This window comes from Phlebotomus papatasi, chromosome 3, assembly GCF_024763615.1.
Source record: "Phlebotomus papatasi isolate M1 chromosome 3, Ppap_2.1, whole genome shotgun sequence".
Lineage (NCBI taxonomy): Eukaryota > Metazoa > Arthropoda > Insecta > Diptera > Psychodidae > Phlebotomus > Phlebotomus papatasi.
In genome coordinates, this window is record NC_077224.1 from 14,831,283 (window position 1) to 14,852,025 (window position 20,743).

Consider the following 20,743-nt stretch of genomic DNA (forward strand, 5'->3'; position numbering starts at 1 on the left):
TAAATCGATTCAGTAGAATCGAAGCTATAGTTCGCTATATTCCAAAAACGACGAAAGAAAGAGAGTTCAAAATCATTTCTTTGTGCTATTTTTCACTGTGAGGTTATGTCGAGCCTAACCTAAAAAAAAAGTGAGCGTTACGTACTGAAAACGTAAAAAATCCAAACTTTCGCATTAAAATGGAATTTGTCATCGGTCATTGGACTATTTCAGAGACAAGTAAAGCTATTTTCAATACTTTAATAGTTCTATTATTTGTTTCTTTGCAATTCATGGAAGTTTAACCTCAAAAATTCTCTTTAAAGGATGAAAATTATTCATAAGGTCTTTCAAGTGTAATTGTATTAAATTCAATTAAGAATTGAACTATTCACTGCCAAGTGAAGGGACAATGCGGGATTCCATCCCCTGAGCTTTCCCTTACAACACTCAATAATCCAACCTACATAACTCAGAGTTAAATTTGCCCAACTGTGGCGTGTTCTATCTCTGATATCACTCCCAAGAGTTGAGTCCATTTTTGTCATACAATCCCTTTCCGGCTCCATCGAGGGTACTTTAGTTCCTCTGCGGGGGATGAGGGAGTGACATGGTGAGATACGCAGAACGGAATGGATGCGGAAGAGAATTGCAGTGGATGACATTGGGAAAGAGGATGGAAAGTGTTGGCTTGTAGCATGAGAAATTGTTATACTCCTCAGGATGACTCATTCCGTCTGCAGGACGCATGCTCCTGCCATATGGATCCTACAGTACTCTTTCTTGTTATGAAAATCCAACAATTTGAGATTAAATCTCGGTCTCACATTTGCCAAAATGACGTGAAAAGGATTTTCCCCTATTTTTTGCCTCTTTAGGAACTCTTCAAACAATCTGGACGATGTCTTCCAAAATGTTACAAAATTTCCGTGAGAACAGGTGTTAAAAGAGGTAGATGGAAAAAAGGGGTAAAGGTCCCAATATATACGTAGAATCGAGGTAAAATTTACCATGATTTATTACATCCGGACTGGATTTCGACGAATTTAATTGTATGTCGACAACCTGAATTACAATCATGCCTCAATCATTGATTTTCTCCTCCACAAACGCATTTATATATGCCCATGTTTTACGACTAGGACGTGGTAATTAGAGAAAACACCATATACACAACATAATCTGTCTACAAGGAATAAAACTCACGTTATATCTTCATATTGGACACTTTTTGCCCAAGCTAAAATCGCGTGCAACTTGCCACTATTTGCATTTAACCATGTTGAGAGAACTCTCACCTCAAGCGTGTTAGAATTTTTTTTCTCCCTGGCGTGACACCAAGTTTCACAAGTTACAGACGTTGCACGAAGAACCCTTAATCTTCTCAATTGAATTCTGCCGTTATATGCAACATGCCTCAAGTGCATTGCAAAATGACTCTCTTTGTGCATTTTTTCCAAAACTTCAAAAAAAGCTCCAAAGCTTCACAACTGTCTACACAAAAGTTGGTAACTTTTAAACAAGAAAAAATGAGAACAACAAGTGCTTTGAACTTCTTGTAAAGTCATAATTTTTTTAACGTACGGTCTCTTCCAACTAAATTCAGATTTGCAAAGTTTTCTGGCTTATTAAGAATCCGATTAAATCTTCTTTGCTATTATAAATAAGTAATACAAGAATGACTTATTCATATCTGAATGCATGATAAACCAAGCATAGCAATTCTCAAGTTGAGAAACATTTCCAAAATTGGTCGTATTGAGTCACTATAGCGAAAATTCGGGGGAAAACATACAATTGGTCAACTGGAAAGTCATTGTTTGAAAATAGTAATAAAGCACTATCAAGAAGACGCAGAAGGAAACTTGTCAAAGTTTTCAAAACTAAGTTCCAAACTTGTCAAAAAAAATTTGTTAAAAGAAGAAAAAAAGTTAGTTAACCGATGGAGTTCAATTTAAAGTCAACGAACTTGTTGACAATTAAGTCGGAGTTGTCAAAAACGGTTAAGGGCAGAATCACATTGACAGTAAAATAGTCACCGTCACCGTCAAAGCCTCACCGTATTTCGTAGATTTACGCATTTTTATTAAGATTCTTTTACGCAAATTTTCAATTACCGTGTTACCTTATCTCAAAGTTGGTGGCACTAGGTGAAAATAGTATAAGAAAATTGAATAAATAAAACGAAAATGTGATAAACGGTGAGCAAAAAAAACTGTACGAAAAACTGTAGCAAAAAATCCTAGTTTTTTTTTTGCTCACCTTTTATCGCATTTTCGTTTTATTTATGCAATTTTCTTATACTATTTTCACCTAGTGCCACCGAGTATGAGACAAGGTAATATCGTAATGGAAAATTTGCGTAAGAATTGCAATGAAAATGCGTAAATCAACGAAATACGGTTTTATTAAAAACAAAGACGAAATACAGCTTGCCAAGGTTCTAAGCAACCGTTGTAAAAAGAGAGTAACAAAAAACTTAAATTTGCATTGAAATATTGCACTTCAAACATTGATGCTTATAAGAACGCTGTCCAAAATTATGAGGCTTTCCCTTATGTTTGACAGCTGTCACTAGAATATCGGAGAAGGCCGTGTATTTTTAATGGAAATTGGGCATTAAGGTAATGTAATTCAGGGGTCCCGGTCAAAATCCAGAAAGCCTAAATCCCAAAAGCCAAAATCCTGTCAAATTCTTAAAAGTGTCATAGATACTCCCACGATTGCACCCGCGCTAACTGGAGGCAAAGGGAAATTTTCTGTATCTTGTGAAATTATTCTACACATTATGCTCCAAATAATTCCATCCTTTTCAGGATTTTAATCATTCGGGATTTTAACTTTCGTGATTGTTAGGGATTTGAACTTTCAGGATTTTGGCGTTCAGGATTTTGAATTTTGACTGCCTCCGCTAATTTAGCTCTACAAAACAATTACGAAACTAAATAAAACCTGGCATTCTTCATAAATATGCTTAAAAAAAACTTATATCAATGAAATCCCCACAGCCCAAAATAGTCCCACCTCTCCTTGAGGGAAAATGTTGAGCGTTTAAACGTACCAGTTTTCGAATACAGTAGACTCTCTCAAATTCGGACATTGGGACCGATATGTCAGCCGAATTAGGGAGAAATTCGGGCAACAAACTTTTTGAAATGTAATGATTTTTTATTCATCTGCAAACACATATTAAGTTTACATGCTCATATTTATATATTGTAAATTTCATGAAAAGATTTCTCTTTCCACACTGAGTTTTTCACAACGCAATTTAAATTCAAATTATACCTAAAATTTAACGGTCTTTGTGTTAATACATCCTAAAATGAATAAATACTTAAAAGCAAAATAATTTCATTGACAATTCGAATTTTAATTAATTTATTTGCATGGCCGAAATAGCACTCAAAGTGGCCGAAATTAGAAGCTGGCCGAAATTTGGCACACTTACCCTATTAAGTTTACATGCTCATATATATTGTAAATTTCATGAAAATCCCTTAATAATGCAAAATCACATCAAAACTAAGACAAACTATGGTAAATTTAAGTATATTTGCTTCATTCGATAATCAAAATCGAAGTTCAAAAATGTCAACAAACTCTTTTCAAATTTAACTACCGCCCGAATTAAAAAGTAGCCCAATTTTAAAAGAGCCGAATTAGCGAGAGTCTACTGTACTGCAATTTTTCAGATTTATCAGAATAAAAATCTGAAATAATGGACTTCATTTCTTGTGCAAAAATAGACTACTTGTCCCTAATAGTCATGAATAAAATTCTCCTCCCCCTAAAGCTTTTTTATAGTAGGTTTTTATATCCGTTAAAAGTTCCGACACAAAGTTGAAATGCACATTTAACTTTTTTGTAAAAAATAATTTCTAAAGTTGAATACCCCAGTACTAATTCAATTGCAAATTTTTGCAGCTTCCTTACAATAGAAAAAAATTATACCTCTTTACTATGCACACCTTTTTACTACCCTAAGTTCTGCATTTTAGCATTGTGTCTGCATCTACTCTTGCTTTTCATTGTAATTTGTGCCATCATCCTGAAAAATGGCACAAAGGCAAGGAAAAACAGTCACTTCTTTGTCGCAGAGATAAATCCCCATGTTCTATTTTGCCAGGAAAAAGGGCATGGGGGATGAAAGTAGAAAAGCTCCCTCTTGTGCGCTCTTTTAAAGCTTCTTAACGGCGCGGGGGAAAATTGAGTTTATTGTATGAAATTCCATCACTTTACGTGAGCTAGGGTAGCAGATTGCCTTTTTTTTTGTGCCATACCATGATATGAGTTGTGCTGAAAAATTTACACATCAGTTGATTCGATGGTGGGGCTTCTTGTTACTCAACCACTATGAATCTCATAAAAGAAATCTCCATCAGTTTGTGTGGACTGCAGAATATTTCATCGGGAAAGTCGGAAGGCAATTGAGGGGACGACGAAGAGAAGACCTAGCAATGGAGGATAGTGGGTGGAATCCTTGTGTGATTTACTGAAATTTCACATTGAAATAAATAGCTTCTCATTTTTTTCCCCAAGCAGCTTGTGTCTCTTGGGCTGGACGGAGAGGGTGGTGAAAATTTTTGTTGAGTCGTCAGACCAAGTTTCCGCAAAAAGAAGTGAAATTCTTAATAATGCATCCCAAGATGGGAAAATGTATAATATTACTTTGTGCATTTTAATAACATCGTCTTGACTTTCTTTCACCACCTTAATTGACACCATCTCTTGCACTACTTTACCATTATGCGATTTTTTTTCTGATACACTGCCTTCTTCCACAAATAATGCAAAATGTACATTACACAATTTTTTTTCTCTCTTAACGGAACTACGACGCTATAATTAAATGAAATGCTAACACGGAATATTTTTTGAATAACTCTTTTTTTTTCTAACTGAGATCTAATACCTGAAATATTGGGGGTAGACACGACAAACAAAAAAAATGAGGATATCTTTTTCTGCAGTGAACGTATGAGAAAGTTTTCATGATTAAAGTTCTCAGTGCTGTTTTTATCATCGCTGTGCTGAAATGTGCTATTTTTTTCCGTGGTTCTCTGCAGAAGAGTCACAATAAAAGAATTGAATAAAAGAATAAAATGAATTGAAATTGTGCGATATTGAATGAAAACTTCTTCTACACCCAAATAACTTTTCCCACAGTTCATTTTATTAATCTTGGGAGATTTCACCAAGATATTGCAATGCAAATATTTGAAAATCAAATTGAAATTAATGGATTGCGGGTATATTAAATTATTCCGCCAAATTTTCCATCCTTCACAACTTCCGCAATAGCCCGTAGGAACTAATCAAATTGATTGATTAAATTGCACATTACATTTTGTTTGTAATGAGATGCTGAAGCATAAGAACGCTAAAATTGCTTCAAAATTTGCAATGCGGAAAATTTCTTTTTTTTTTTCAAAAACAAACATTCAGATCGATTCGGAGAAGTTTGAATTCATTTGAAAGGCCTTCGAATTACGGATTAATTAAGTAAAAGCTGAAACAACACTATCGCTGCTTTTAATTAACTCGATGATTTTCGCTCTACCTATTAGTCTTTTTCATCTCGACTGAAGTATATGTTTAAATGTAATCAATGATAACTCTTCCGGTGATCTCAAGGGAAAGAGGTCACCCTAAGATGAAAACACTTTTTTCATCTAGCCAAATGGCCTAACTGCTCTTATTTCTTATCAATCACGTTTTTTTTGGAAAATCTTATTTTAGAATTGGATTATTAAAGATAAATGCCTTAATAGGCTCTCAGAAAGCAATGAAATTGTTCGTTATTTAAATCTTTGACACCTTCGGGAATTAGGCTAAACCTAGCCTCAAGACAGTTTTATGCCCTGGACACACTTACGACTTAAGCCGAGAGACGACTTAGTGGAAAATGATGGAAATGTAGTTTAACCATTATTTCTAATATAATTACGCTAAGCCGTCTCTCGGCTAATCCTCAGGTCTGTCAAGGCCCTTAGGGTGACCTCTTTCAGTGGCAAATATCGGAAAAGTACCTATGAATTGCTTTATTTTCATTTTAAGAATATACTTCAGTCAAGATAATTTTCGTTTAAAAAAAATCATATAAAACATCAAACAGAAATATACCTAACAGCCTTTCGGGATGACATGTGTAACGCATTATTAAGCGAGTATACTGTAGACTCTCTCAAATTCGGGCATTTGGGACCGAAATGTGAAACGAATTAGAGAGAAATTCGGGCGGCAAACTGTTTGAAGTGCAACGATTTTTTGTTCATCTGCATACTTATATTGAGTTTACATGCTCATTGTCATTGCTATAATAAATTTCATGAAAACCTCCTAATAATGCAATATCAACGTCAAAACTAAGACAAATCATGGCAAAATTGAGCATAATTTACTTCATTTAATAATCATGATCGAATTTGAAAAATGTCAACAAACTTTTTTGAAATTCAACTGCTGCCCGAATTATTAAGTAGTTCGATCTTAAAAGAGCCGAATTAGCGAAAGTCTACTGTATCTCGCAATATAAGGACCTATTGGATTTAACAAAGAGTGATTTTAACTCTTAATATTGATTATTGCATGGAAAAAGAAGTAAAATTAACTAAAGTATAGTTAACCGAAAATAACAAAAGAGTTAATCTTACATCGATTCGATTAAAATTTACTCGTTTATTTTTTTAGTGTAACCCTCTAAACGAATGTTATCCGTCAATATAAGATTTCAGAGACCGTTCAAGTTCAATCCCGAATAACTCCGAATTTGTACCGACCGCTAATAAACCCGGCTAATCTTTTATCTACAATTCAACTGTAACATTTGTGAAGTATTCTATAACGGTTTCGGAGTAATATTTTAAACAGTTCAAATCAGTTGCGAACCGATAATCATACATTATATTTAAGTACCAGTCCGTTTGCTGTGCATAAAAGAAAGAAGAAAATTCGCTCCTAAACTAATTCAAAAAAAATTATGCGAAGAAACTAGAGGAATTAGTGACAAAAATCCGAAAGAAAAAACCAACCAAGAACCACTGAAGAAGGCAGGATAAGTGTCGAAAGCTCTGGTGAAATTGTGTGTTTAATTCAAAGGATTTGATCAACAGATTCCGACGCTAACCGGAAGGTCAGATTGTCCTGAACAACCTAGCTCGGTAATCATACATACATTTTAAACGGCTTTTGAACTCCGGATAGCTCTAATTTGGTTCCAACTATTATCTTGCAAGTATTTTGGTAGATTTAGATAATATTTTAAACAGTTCAAATCAATTGTGAACCGGTAAACACGCAATTCGAAAGGTTTTAAAGTCCAAAGTGCTCCGAATTGGTTTACAACCGATAATAAACAGACTATTCTTTTATGTAAAAACGTAAACGTATTATTTTCCGAATTATAATTTATCAGGTTTGTTGGAGGATTTCATCTTCGTAATTTAAAAGGTTCAAATAGTTTATGGATCAGTAAAAGTACCAACTTGAAAGGCTTTTAAATTTAAAATTAGTTCCAACCGGTAATAAACCGACTAACATTTTATCCTAAATATAATTGTATTATTTTTAAGATATTTTTATTAAAATAATATTTTATACTTAAATCAAATAAAAAACCGGTGAACATACAATTTGAAAGACTTCTGAATTCCGCATAATTTCCAATTGATTCCAACGGGTTCAAATTAAACTTAATTCTATCAAAATTTAGTTTCTTGTTTTTTTGAAAAAGTTTCGAACCACTATTTTAAAAGATTCAATTAAATTGTGAACCGGTATATTTACAATTTGGAAAACTTCTAGATTCCGGATAAATTCAAATTGGTTCTAACCGGTATAGTAAACCGGATAATATTTTTTTTTCTGAATTGTAATTGTATATATTACTTTTGAGGATTTTTGAGGAATTCAAACTATATAATTTTAAATGGTTCAAACCAATTTCTGAACCAGTAAATAGATAATTAGAAAGGCTTTTGAATTCCGGATAATTTCGCATCGGTTTTTTTTCTAACCGAGAGTAAACTGGAAAATATTTCTTCCTGAAATTTAATTGTACCTATAATAACTTTCGGAGTATTTTGGATGATTTTGACTTTGAATTTCGAATAGTTCAAATGAATTGCAAACTAGAAAACACAGAATTTCAAAGATATTTGAATTGCACATATCCCCGAATTCGTTCCAACCGGTAGTAAACCGGATAATTTTTAATCTGAAAATTTATTGTATTACTTTTGATGTAATATTTTGTATTTTTGAATGTTTTAACTAAATATTTTATACGTTTCAAATGAATAAAAATCCGGTAAATATAAAACTCAACAGTATTTTAAATTCCGAATATCTCCGATTTGATTCTAACCGGTAGTGAACTACTAATCTTCTTAAATCTGAAATTTATTTGTATAATTTTTGGGGTATTTTAGAAGAATTTCAGTTGAAATTTTATTACAATGTAAATTTAAATCCGGTTATTTCTGAAATGGTTCGAACCGGTAATAGAAATCTTATTTGAAATTTAATTCTATTTTGTTTTTAGAAATACTAAAAAAATTTAAACTAATATTTCAAACGGTTCAAATAAGCAATGAAATAAAATGAAAAATTCTCATAACTCGTAAGCATGAAGCTTGTCCGACTTGGTCAAACTCATCAATAAGAACCAAATTTTCTTCATAGAGCAATATTAAACTGATGAATTTGAGCATTTTCCGCAATATTTTTCTCATGTCTTAAGTTTTAGGGTCGGAAAAGTATCGTCAAAGTCATTTTACAAATTGCTTTGACTCTCTTCCAACAACCATCAACAAATCATTTTTCAAAGGATACCACTTCCTGATTTTCCCTTTTTGCCGTATACCATATCCAAAAGTGCCATCGGAGAAATGTGTTAATTTCTACAATAAATCTGCCACTTTGCGATTATCTCTTGATACCATTTTAGTTATTCAGCACACACCATGTGAGACGACAAATCCACAATTTATTTGTTATATGGCAATTCTCTCTCCTCTACCACTTTTACTACATTCTATACTGCCATCAAGCAAGTGCATTGCATGATCATGTATGATGCTTTTCCTGGGCACAGAGAGGAAGAGATTCTCATGTGAGAAACCCCAACATTATAAAGAAAGGAAATAGAACAAAATAGCAAAGATTCATCTCATGCTATTCTCAAACATGATGGTGCAAAGGAGTCGTTAAATTGATGGGAACATCACTAGTGATTCATCTTCAAACTCCATCATACAAACCAGAAAATCTTTCCATGTGGATCGTCTCTCTGGGCTCCCTCACGAAAGATTCTTTCCCTGGGTTTATTGATTAGTTTTGAAACAAATCCAGTCTTTGTATTCAATTTCACTTAATGGGGCGCATCAGAATATGGCATCAGAGACTCTCTTCAATGGGCAATTGTAAATTTGCCCCATTGCATAATCATACACTCAATATTGCATTTGGATCATGAAAGAAATTGCATTGGATTTTCTGATTTAATTTGAAAGATATATTTTGCCATAAGAAAATTGATTTATTAATTTTCTCATTAAAGAAATCTTGTGATCTGTTCAAATGAAAAAGGCAGTGATGCTATGCTAAGATTGCTCACTATTTGACATGAATTCAGACATTTTTTAGGCCCTTCACTTGTAAACCGTTTTATTTCACCAGGGCTCTGACCGATGGAAATAGTGCCAGAAAATTATTTTCTCGCCTGAAGTATATGACTTAGTTATAAATTCCAAATAATTCATCGTAGAAGTTTGATACCGATAATCCAGCAAGGTCTGGAAGATCGCCAAGTAGCAGATTCCGTAAACTTCTGAGAATTGTCATATCATAAATGTTACTATCATTTTCAGTGATAAACAAGAACTTTTGACTTAACCGTGCAGGTTGTCATTAATAGGATACAAAGAGAAGAAGTCTTTCATAAATAAAAGTATGCACATTTAATAGAAATTCACGTAAGAAACGCTAATCCTTGATCCTAAATCCTCAATGTTTGATAGTTTGAGCGGATCCTTTACCGCCAAATTTTTCGAGCTGAGTAAATTCTAGGATCAGCCTGTGTCTATTTTCGGCATAAGGCTTATACGGGTCTCAAACTTAAGGCTTGGCTATATAGCTTAATTTTTCCAAATTGTAATCGATCAAGATTTTTCGAAGAATTTTGACTGAGTGTTGAATATTAAGGATAAATTAAGGATGGTACGTTTGGTAGAGTCGAGTCCCCTGATCAAGAATCTGTTCTTGGTTTTTCTCCTATACGTAACAATTTTCTTTAATTATTTTTTTTTGTTTTTGCTGTTTTGTCACATATTACCAATTATTCCTCCGGTTCTAGTGTACAGAACTTAACAAATGGGCATCCGTTGGAAACGTAAGTAGTTGTGCTTCAACTTAAAAATTATGTGATATTTTTTCAAAAAATCCTTGGGGGCGGAAAAACAAAATCAAACTAAAATTTCTCAAAAATGACCTAAGAAAGCAACTTTTGAAAAATCATATAAACTAAACTAAACTAAATATTAATATACTCTCTTCAGCACACAATAGACTCCACTTAGGACTACATTTTTGCCATAGAAGACACCCTGCTCCGATACTTCTAAATGCCTTATTTTTTTGATTTTTGTCAGAAAATTTTCCAGAAGAAATGCTCTTTTTTTTGACCAGATTGTTACCATGTGGGGAAAGGAGAGGTGGGACGTCTTTCAGCGTCCTCCTCGCTTCAATGGTAAAGACCGACTGAGGAGCCGATTCGATTGTGCCTTCGGAATAACTCGTCGAGCACTCACAACCCCATTTAGCGGAACTATAGCGATATCGTAACTTAAGGTTAGCCGTCGTTATAGCACCCCTCAAAGTTACCACCCCAGCTGAACAGTGATTGGTACCGTTAGCTTAGAAGAGTCTTCGTCGGAACGGGCTTCCTCCTTCACCCTAGTCTAAAGATCGCTTTAGGTCTAAAGCCTGTATTAGGCACTTATAGATCCAGCATTCTAATACTTAATCATTAGAATCATTTCTAATACAACCCTTATGTCGCCCATTTGAAGTTGTATGAATAGAACCGGTATAACGCAAGCCACAGGTTTATTTTGAGTGCAATAGTTTAACGTTTTCTCTTACTGATTAAAAGAAAATGTTGAAATTCTTTCACCAGAAATATGGTGGAATTGTGTCCTTGTAACTTCGATTAAAGAATATTACAACAGTTGGTAATACGGATCTAAAAATAAAAGTACAACATCCATAGGATAGCGATTCTATAATTACTCCCATGACTTTATCATATCACCATATGTGAGAGAATCAGAATGATTACTCAAAGGCGAGTTATGAGGGTTTCTGATAAATCCCCAAGTTGCAATCTTTCATCGTTTCGCCCCTAGATTTCACAACGGCTAGACTAATTTGAAGATTTGTAAAATAACGAATATTTTTGTTATTGCCCTCTATAGCTCCAACAACAAAAAAACAGCAAATTAGCATAGGAGATCAATGATCAGCATTTACATAGCAGACACAATTGATTCACATTTCCCGTGGAGCGAATCCCCAAAACAAATAATCACAAATTTGCATAGAGAAACCATTGTGCATGGAGAAAATGTGGCAAGAGGTCAGAAAAATCTACCGCATAGACAATGGAAAATTCAAAAACGGTGAACGAGAGCAACCCAACATCCATGGTCATCGAGCAATTTTCATTGCGGTCAACACCAATTGCATTCACCAAGAGCATACCTCAATGGTGCTATCCCACCTTGCAATACCGAGATGGCATAATTATATGGAAAAAAATGCTCCATCCATCTCGCACATGATGTACCCATGTGTGATGGGTTATTTATAATAATTAGCATTTAGTATAATAAACCACTGTAGGACAGAGTCACCATGCACCGAGAGAACCTCTAACACACAACCAAGAATAAATTGCTCAGCACTCAGCAAACAATAAGAAAGTACTTAAAGTGTACAAGTGATATTTATAAATAAATCACGGAATTGTGTCACAAGACAACCAACTTGAGGATAAACTTTTCAATTTTCCCTCCAAATTCACCAAATTACACATTTTACCCAAGTTGAAAGTGATAATAAAATTTCACCCAGAATTATTGTATATATGCCGCACAAAACAGTCGTCATAAAGATAAGGGAGACAATTTTGGCATTCTGCGAAAATAGAAGATAATTTCCATAACAAATCCTATATGCACATATAGTAAAATGCTATATATAAATTTATGGACAGATAACGACCCAATGATAATTGAATGAGAGGATTGTCTTTAGTGAAAGCAATAGTTGAATCAGACATTTAGAGGCCCACACACAATGCATCGTTAATGAAGCCATAACTCTTCATGTCCAAAGCTTTTAGGGCTTAAAATTAATTCAACTTCTGGCTTGGTAAAAGACAATTATGCCTCAAACGATTTAAAACTTTGAAATCTCAATTATTCAGTCCATAAAATGCATTCTTATAAGAGTTGAAGTATTTGTCAAAGATTAACCTTTCTTCACTACATCGAGGAATAGAATAAACAAGTAAGGAGAAAAAGTATGAAGCCAAGAGGAAGGGGCAGTTTCAAACATCAGAACTTTTTAAAGAAAATTATCCCTATCCAATGTGATTTGACTTCGTTACCTCTATATTGTTGACTATCAGAAAATAGCACAATTAATAGGTATTAATTGATAAGCTTAAAATCGAAAAGTTATTAAGAACATAATGTCGTTTAGATCGGCAATTATCGTAACTTCGCAACTATACGGAAACAACTGCTAATTGAAACGCTCAGAGCAAAAGTAGACCGTTTTAATAAGGAAATGCATACAAAGGAGACTAGTCTTGCTCTGAACGTCTCAATTTAGTTAATGAATAGGTTAAAATAATTGCTGATCCAAGCGACGGAAAATACATGAACTACCCTCAGTCACTTTTATTTACAAAAATATGAGGGTGTTCCCCGAAGATCGGAAGTTCGTACCTGTTACCGTTTGACTACAAGTTGGATTCTTGGATTCTTTAATTCTAATATTTAAGAACGGTTCTCACTGATCGGATATGATAGATGGCATCGGTAAAGATGATCCTTAAGTTTTAGAAGTAATAAAAAGCTTATGAAAAACAAAGTCACCCGCTTTAACGATACTTAACCGATTCATTACCGATTGCGACCGATGAAATCGGGTTGGAAATTTCAAGACCTATCCAAAAAATCCAAATTTAATAAAATCGGTTGAAACGGACGAAATGTTCAACTTCTGTACAAAATGTATGAAAGACGAAATGTGAAATACGAAATGGTAAAATACGAAATGTGCAATACGAACATGTAAAATTCGAAATTTAAAGTACCAAGTTTCCGCAAACCGATTTTTTTAGATCAGAAGCATATTTGAATGAAATGTTCACCTGTAGGGGAATTCTGTAACATTATGACAATACCATATGACAAATTCGAAAGTGTTTGTGTGATAAATTCGGAAAAACTAATAACAAATCCGATTGTTATCAGTTACTAAAAGCTTTATAGAGATCCTTGAAATGGCTTTCAATTTATCACGAAAATTTTTCGTATGACATTATTATATCACTACAGAATTCCCCTGCTCCAAAACATATCCAAAAATAAAAGAAATCGTTCTAGCTTTTTTCGAAATAAACCAAAAAACGTGGTTTTGGAGGGAATGAAATACGGGGGGTGGGGTGGTGGTGAAGGGTATTGATTCCAATAATGGTTAACCGGTTCCGAAAAAACCGATTATCCGCCCTATTCTGGAGACGGTTTTAAAAGCGGTATTAAGATATGAAACCGGTTTATAACCGGTTAACGGGTTTCAGAGCCATGCAAAACTGGTTAACCGTCTATCCTAAAAACCCGGATATTTGGAATCACTAGTGAAGGGAAAGAAAAAACATCTGGATATGATGTGTTGTTCTTTTGGGGGTCACCGATGACCGGAAGCTGACATATCTTACCGTTTATGCTCCAAGTCAGTGACAAGTTGAAAAAAAAGGATTATATAACTGCTCTCTTTTCGAGTTCGACCAGTAAAAAAATATTTCAACATTATGGTGCTATTCCAATGAAAAATTAACATGTTTTTTTTCTAACTTTATTGTTGTAAAGTGCTTCTACATTATCGACTTTTCTCTGTGTTGGTTCTCGCCTGTTTTGTCTAGTCCTCGCCGTGTTATAAAACCACCAAACAGTCGAAATAGGAACCAAAACAAAGAAAAGTCGATAATGCAGAAGCAATTGAGAACAGTACACTTCTATAAAAAAAAACATGTTTATTTATCACTGGAATACCACCATTATGCATTTTAGTTTTTTAATAATCTTCTTTGTTAGCTTCTTTTGCATCTAGCTTAATTTGTACTAAAATATAAAGTTTATTTATGTCAAATATTCTAAATTATTTTAATTACTTTTATAATTAATACAAAAATTGTATTTTATTTGCTATAACTTCATTTATTATAAGCATGTGCAATATGTTCGGTGAAATTACATAATGTCTAAAGAAATTTAAATAAATGTTTAAGTAAAAATAAATGAAGGATTTCCAAAATCCTCTTACAAAAACTATTTTATCATTTTTTTTCGACAAATACCGTAAAGGGACTAATTCTTCTATCTTGTTCTGTTTGGAATTATCAGAAAAGAATAAAAACAATCCCAGCAGCAAATGACGCCTCTTCAGTAGTTATAAAAATCAATTAAAATTTAAATATAAAAGATTTAAAAATTATTAAGCAACTAATGGTAGCTTTAAAAACTCGAAAAACAGTTTTATTTCGGAATTTAAAAACTCTTGTAAAAAGAAGCATTTTTGATAAAGTTTGTCTATTAAGCTGTTTTTTTTTTTTCAATTTGGCTCTGCAAATTTCTTTAAAAGAAAACAAGTGAAACTTTTCAAGGACAAAACATGAAGAGGAAACCAAAATACACTGACAACCTTTTTCACCGCTAGATGGCGCTGCTTTCTTCCGCGAGTGGCGCTAGCAACTGTTCTTAACTTTTAATTCTCATGCTTTAAATAAAAAAACCATGGCCTAATTGTGTCTGTCACAAGAACTCTTAAACTATCTGACTAAACAGTTTAAGCTGTTGAGATTGAATTTGTCATAAGGTAAAATTAATAAAGCATATCCAATATGGTTTTTTTTTAATGAGTCAGTTAAGATGTTTGTATTTATGATATTATAAATGCAATAAAAAAAAACCATAAGGAATTGATTGAGTAACATGTCGATTTAATAATAGAGTTACTTTGACTTCCAAAGTAATTACCACAAATAAAAACAAGCATTAAAATTCTGGAAAAGTTCAAGTGTTTGCACTGGAATTAAACATGGATTTTAGCGAGAGGAATTAGATCTAATCACAGTTAAAGTTTTCCATATTTCCATATAAATATATTCTTAATTATTTCAACGCCATCAAATAATGTTTTTTAATGTTTCCAGCAACGACTATTATTTAGTACACACACACCTTTGATCAAGCCAAAATATCAAGGGTTCTAAACAACATTTTTTATCACGATTCAAACTTAAATGCGAATACCCTTCGGAAAAGCAACATCCCAAGATACTCTGATAAAATTCAATCGGAAATAAAAAGTTATAGAAGACCTTTCCAGTTGCACCATAATCCCTATCTGAAGGAATGCCAAATCTTCTCATAAAATGGAACTTTTCAAACACCCTTCCATTTACCAAAAAGGAGATTGAGGACAAGAATAGAAAGAATAAAACCAAATAAAATAAAATTGCATCACCGAGTGAGAACATCATCTGATTTCGTGCACTAAGTTCGTCAATCGATTTCATTCCCTTGTTTACTATTGCAAGAGTAAATTGTGAGAAATGGCATCTTAAGGAGTTATTTTCTACTCGAAGGACACCCAAAAGACTCTCCTTGAGAGGTTATTAGCACTTCGCAAAAGATCGTGACCCTAAAAAGGGGGTGCTATTTAATAATAGAACACTGTAAGGATTAATATTCACAGTGAGTGTCGTTGGCCCCATCGATGAGGCAGAAAAAGGGAAAATTATAGATCTATTAAATGGAAAATGTTGAATAATAGAAAGGAATTTCAGCGTAAGGGAGCTTATTCACATATTTGCATTATCATTAATTCCTACATAATTGCATTTGTGTGCTGTATTATTTCAAAAATAGCACCAACATTTTTTTTCTAATGTTGATTATATTTAGTTAAAAAAAAATAGGGAGGATATTCCAAATAAACCTGAATTTAATTTAGCACATGTCTGTACTAAAAATAAATCAAGAGAAACATTAAGTTATGCTATATGATTTGGTATTTTCTCAAAATACTTAGTAAAAGGAGCTTTCAAAAATCATAAAATGAAAAATAAATTTAGTACATAGTCTCAAAACTTAACTCGATATCACAGTTTACTAATTCGTTACAAAAAATAGTATAGTATAATATACAATGATGTAGTTAATAGATATGAATAATATTTAATGCATAGCTTCAGCGCATTTTTTTAACTTTGAAGTTCTAATAAGACATCAGGCATGATTTTTAAATATAAGATATTTTAGTACAAGTCATAAACTGTCACTAATAAAGAATGTGTCAAATATTTTTTTAGAATTGTATAGAAAATGTAAGAGATCCAAACAAGGTACAACATATTCATAACTTTCTTCTCCAACCGTTTGTCAATCATCTTAGAATAAAAATAAGCAGATTCACATGCTTTGTACTAAATTCATGGTTTATTTAATCGGATGATATTTTACTTTATATGAACTTTTAATATAAACACTTGATATTTATTATGAGCGGTTACCGAAATATATTTAAAATTCTAATTGTTTGCCTGTTCAATGAGTTTATGGTACTATTCCAATGAAAACGTTTTTTTAGTACATGACTGTTCTCATGTGTTTCTGAGTTATTGACTTTTATTTCTGCTGGTTCCTGGCACGACTATTTTACCCAGTTCTTGTCGTGTTCCAACCGCATCAAACAATTGTATCATCAAACAAACCAACACAGGAAAAGTCGATTATGCAGAAGCATATGAAGGCAATCCTGTACTAAAAAACTATTCAGGAGAAAGAATCCCCTTTTTCACTTTTTGAAATAGCACCATTAAACTCAGTGGGGTGACATTAGCTCTGAAAAATACGACCGATTTTAGTATAAATTTTTCCATGTTTTCGTCCACATTTCACGAGATATCTCCAAAACTACGTAGGTTGCCAATTTGGGGTTTTCGGTTGCATATTCAATATTAAATTGGCTTTTATTTTGTATTTGTATTTTTTGCTAATTCATTCTACAGTGACAGAAAACAGCTAATAAATTCAAAAGTTTTTTCGGTTCGCCAGAAACATATGGGAAGCAATAGGAAACGTCATGCCTCTGATTAAACTCCTTAAACTGTATCAAGCAATTACAAATAATTTTTTAGTACAGGAATGTACTAAACGACCTCGATAAAAAAAACCAATAGAGCAGTTGTGTATCGAAATCTAAATGAATCTCTTTTTAATTAAAATGGGTAAGAAGATGGTAGGATGTTTGTACTAAATTTTAAACAAAAACATGTCATCTCGGTTTTTAGCACAAAATATAACCCCCCAATTTTTAGTACACGTTAAGTCACATGCAAAACATATAAATTTCCCATCAAAATTAAATAGGAGTAAACCAAATGATAACCCATTATCTTACAAAAATATTTAACAAAATTTTCCATGTAATAGCACCACATTTTATGAAAATGATTTGCAAGACTACTTCGAAGCCAAAGGTGGTGTGCTGAGTAAGATACCATTGGGAATTTCTTCATTCAAGAAATCTCCACTCCATTCTCTCAATCACACGTAATTGAAAGTAATAACATAGGGGAGCTCTTAGCCCAACACAGGGCCACGATCTCACCCATATCGTAATAATGTGATACATTTTCTTGAGGTAATACACAACACCAACTGCCAACGACCTTCGAGCGATCAACAAACTCTCTTCGATTGAGACAATTCCCGGTTCATTTTTTTGTTTTGTATATAAATATTATGCATCAATCCAGACCCCAACAAATCTAACATCTACGTAGGGAAAATAATCGAAATGAAAACGAGAGCGCAGGTAATTTCCCTAAAGAACATTTTCCAGAGAACCACATAAATCTCCAAGAAACGTGATCGATTGAGCCAGGAAGACGTGTTTCGAGAGAAAATAAATCTTTAACTTGACTTCAATTTCCTCCCTTTAAACTATTTAAATTCAATTTCCTATTTGTAGCTCTGCTCCTGGGTGTATTTCTGGGAAAATTTCCAGGAATATCCGGCAAGATATTCCAAGTAGCAGTAAAACTATTACATGGTGAAAATGCGAAATAAAGTAATTGGAAATGTTTTGAATTTCACCTATTGCGTCTTTCTTTTGTCCCTACGCAAAATCCCTACCGAAATCAGTTAAACGGACTTTAAGCGACATTTCCCAGGACGAGGGGGCGGTAATTTCCAGGGAATTCCCTCGAAAGGCGGAAGAAAATGGGTTGAGAGGATGGCAAATGTATTTACCTTTTCCATCATCAAGCTGTCCTTCTCCAAAATAACTCCTTCAAAATGCGAAATTGATGAAAATTCCTTAACACCACACTCCCTCTATCGATTTGTCCCTGCGGGATAGGTATCCCAGATCCAGGCCTAAACCTGTCACTTGTCACCAAGAAGACACCTCAAGAAGTTAATCCTCACAAAATTTAGCACTTTTAGCACTTGCTGCTGAGGAATGTTTCCTGATCAGGAAACAGCCCTTTTCTCACCACTTCCTAACACACAAAATCCACTGAGGAATGAGCCCGTAATCCCATTGCATGCAATCCACTGAAGCACTTCCTCCAAACTGATGGTCTATGTGGAAGTCCCTCTATCTCTGCCACTGAGCACACTCGTGGCCTGTGTGCCAGACAGAGACAGGAACAAGACCCCACAGATGACTTGCCAAGAAAACTAGTAAGCTCACGAAAGAGATAGCCCGAATTTTGGTAGCAGAAGAGAGACAACCAGCAGCTGGTCACTCTCAGGTGAAATAGAAAATTCACACACACTCCCACAGACAGTACGGGGACATTTCTGACGGAGCATGTGAGAGCGCATGGGCAGATCGATACTTGGAGAGGGTGATTTTCCCACCCACACCGTGCGTCAGAGCGAGAGGGATCATGTGCGGGCACTTATCGATTAGCTTTGACCACTTTGGCGCGAAAATCTTTCTTCAATGTGGCGCGCTTTTGTGAACAGAGCACCTGTTTCTTCAGAGAGCGAGAGAGAGAAAGAGAGGGAGAGAGAAAGTTTCATTTCACCATTGCACCTGTGACTGCTACAGCAGCTGTTGGGGGGTTCTTAGATTTCTATTCAATTACTGAAATATTTATTTAAAAGGTACTAAAATACTTCAAAATCCATTTATGATGAAGGGATCCACAATAACAAAATATCATTCCGGATAACGAGTAACACTTTCGATTTTTAAATTGCTAAAGGTAATCATAGCACTTGAAAGGTTTATCACCAAGAAGTTAAAATGTTTACTGTTTTCACATTTGAAAAAAATAAGTCTCAAATCATGAAGTTTGCTTTAACTCATTTAATCAGCCATTAGTATTTGATACTAAAGATACTAAATGATACTCGACTTATGGGAGGGTCCCTGAATACCCCAAGTCGCTATCTCTAACCGAGTAACCTCTAGCTGTAGTAATAGCCGCACAGCTCAGATGGACAAACAATGTAACATCATTAATTACTGATCATTACTAAGGAAATTTTGAGGGCCAGAATCAAATTTACAATTCAATTCACAGACCTAATGTTCTAACCAAAATACCAAAACGTCACGTGGATTGATAAGACGTCAAACCGTTTGAAATCGAACGATTTTTTTCGTTGATTTTTTTGTCAATATTTTTTTTTGTTTAGTTTGTGGAGTGAAAACTGAATCGACATTCTCCCTGAATATGCGTACGTTCCAAAAAAAAAGTCAGGTTAAGAAAGAACAACAGCAGATCAGTGTACATTACCTTAAATAAAACCTTTCAGAACGTAAATGATGTCAATAAACTTTTTAAAGCTTAACTGACAAATTGTGTCAAAAGGATATTGTTTACCAATTTGACAAAACTTTTTATCACATTTTATATGGAAAAACATCTTTTTGACAAACAAAATCAAGTTGGCCACAGCTTTGGCAAAACTGTTTCATATTTTATATGGTAAAACATCCTTTTGACAAACTTTTCTTGTTAATTTGACAAAACATTCTCTACATAGTATTTAGGTAATTAATAGATTAATTTCCTAATTTTTTGGAAATATGTTTTTATTACGAAATAAGATCAAGTTGCCAAAAATTAACTTACAGAGGCAACTTTTAACAACAAATTATTCAAGAAGTTAGGAGTTTAGTAAGAGGACGGCCAAATTGGACAATTATTCCAAATAAATGTTTTTCGAATACAAATAACAAGACTTTTCTTGAAAAATCGACATAAATTCTACTTCAAACCGATTTTGATGATTTTTAGTGGTTTGAATAGTTGATAAATTTTTTAATGGTTTTTCAAAAAATGAATATTAGCTTTGTTTTTTTTTTTTTTTTTTTGTTTAAGGAAAAAGGGATCAAAATTAGTGTAATTTTTTTTACGAAACTTCCAGTAAAAGTATTCTAAAGA

At 33.6% G+C, this 20,743-nt stretch overlaps 1 protein-coding gene across 2 annotated transcripts in view; it reads right to left on the bottom strand.

The window, feature by feature from the left end:
• The window catches only part of LOC129807812 (protein mothers against dpp), a 242,094-nt gene that overhangs the window by 169,366 nt on the left and 51,985 nt on the right, over positions 1-20,743 (bottom strand). The window contains exon 1 of one of the 2 annotated variants that reach the window (XM_055857311.1): positions 18,591-18,925. The exons of the other annotated variant lie outside the window; for it this stretch is intronic. Coding sequence (XP_055713286.1) covers positions 18,591-18,602 — 12 coding nt within the window. The 5' untranslated portion in view covers positions 18,603-18,925. Of the gene's footprint in view, positions 1-18,590; positions 18,926-20,743 lie in introns of those variants that run through there. 2 annotated transcript variants of the gene reach the window in all.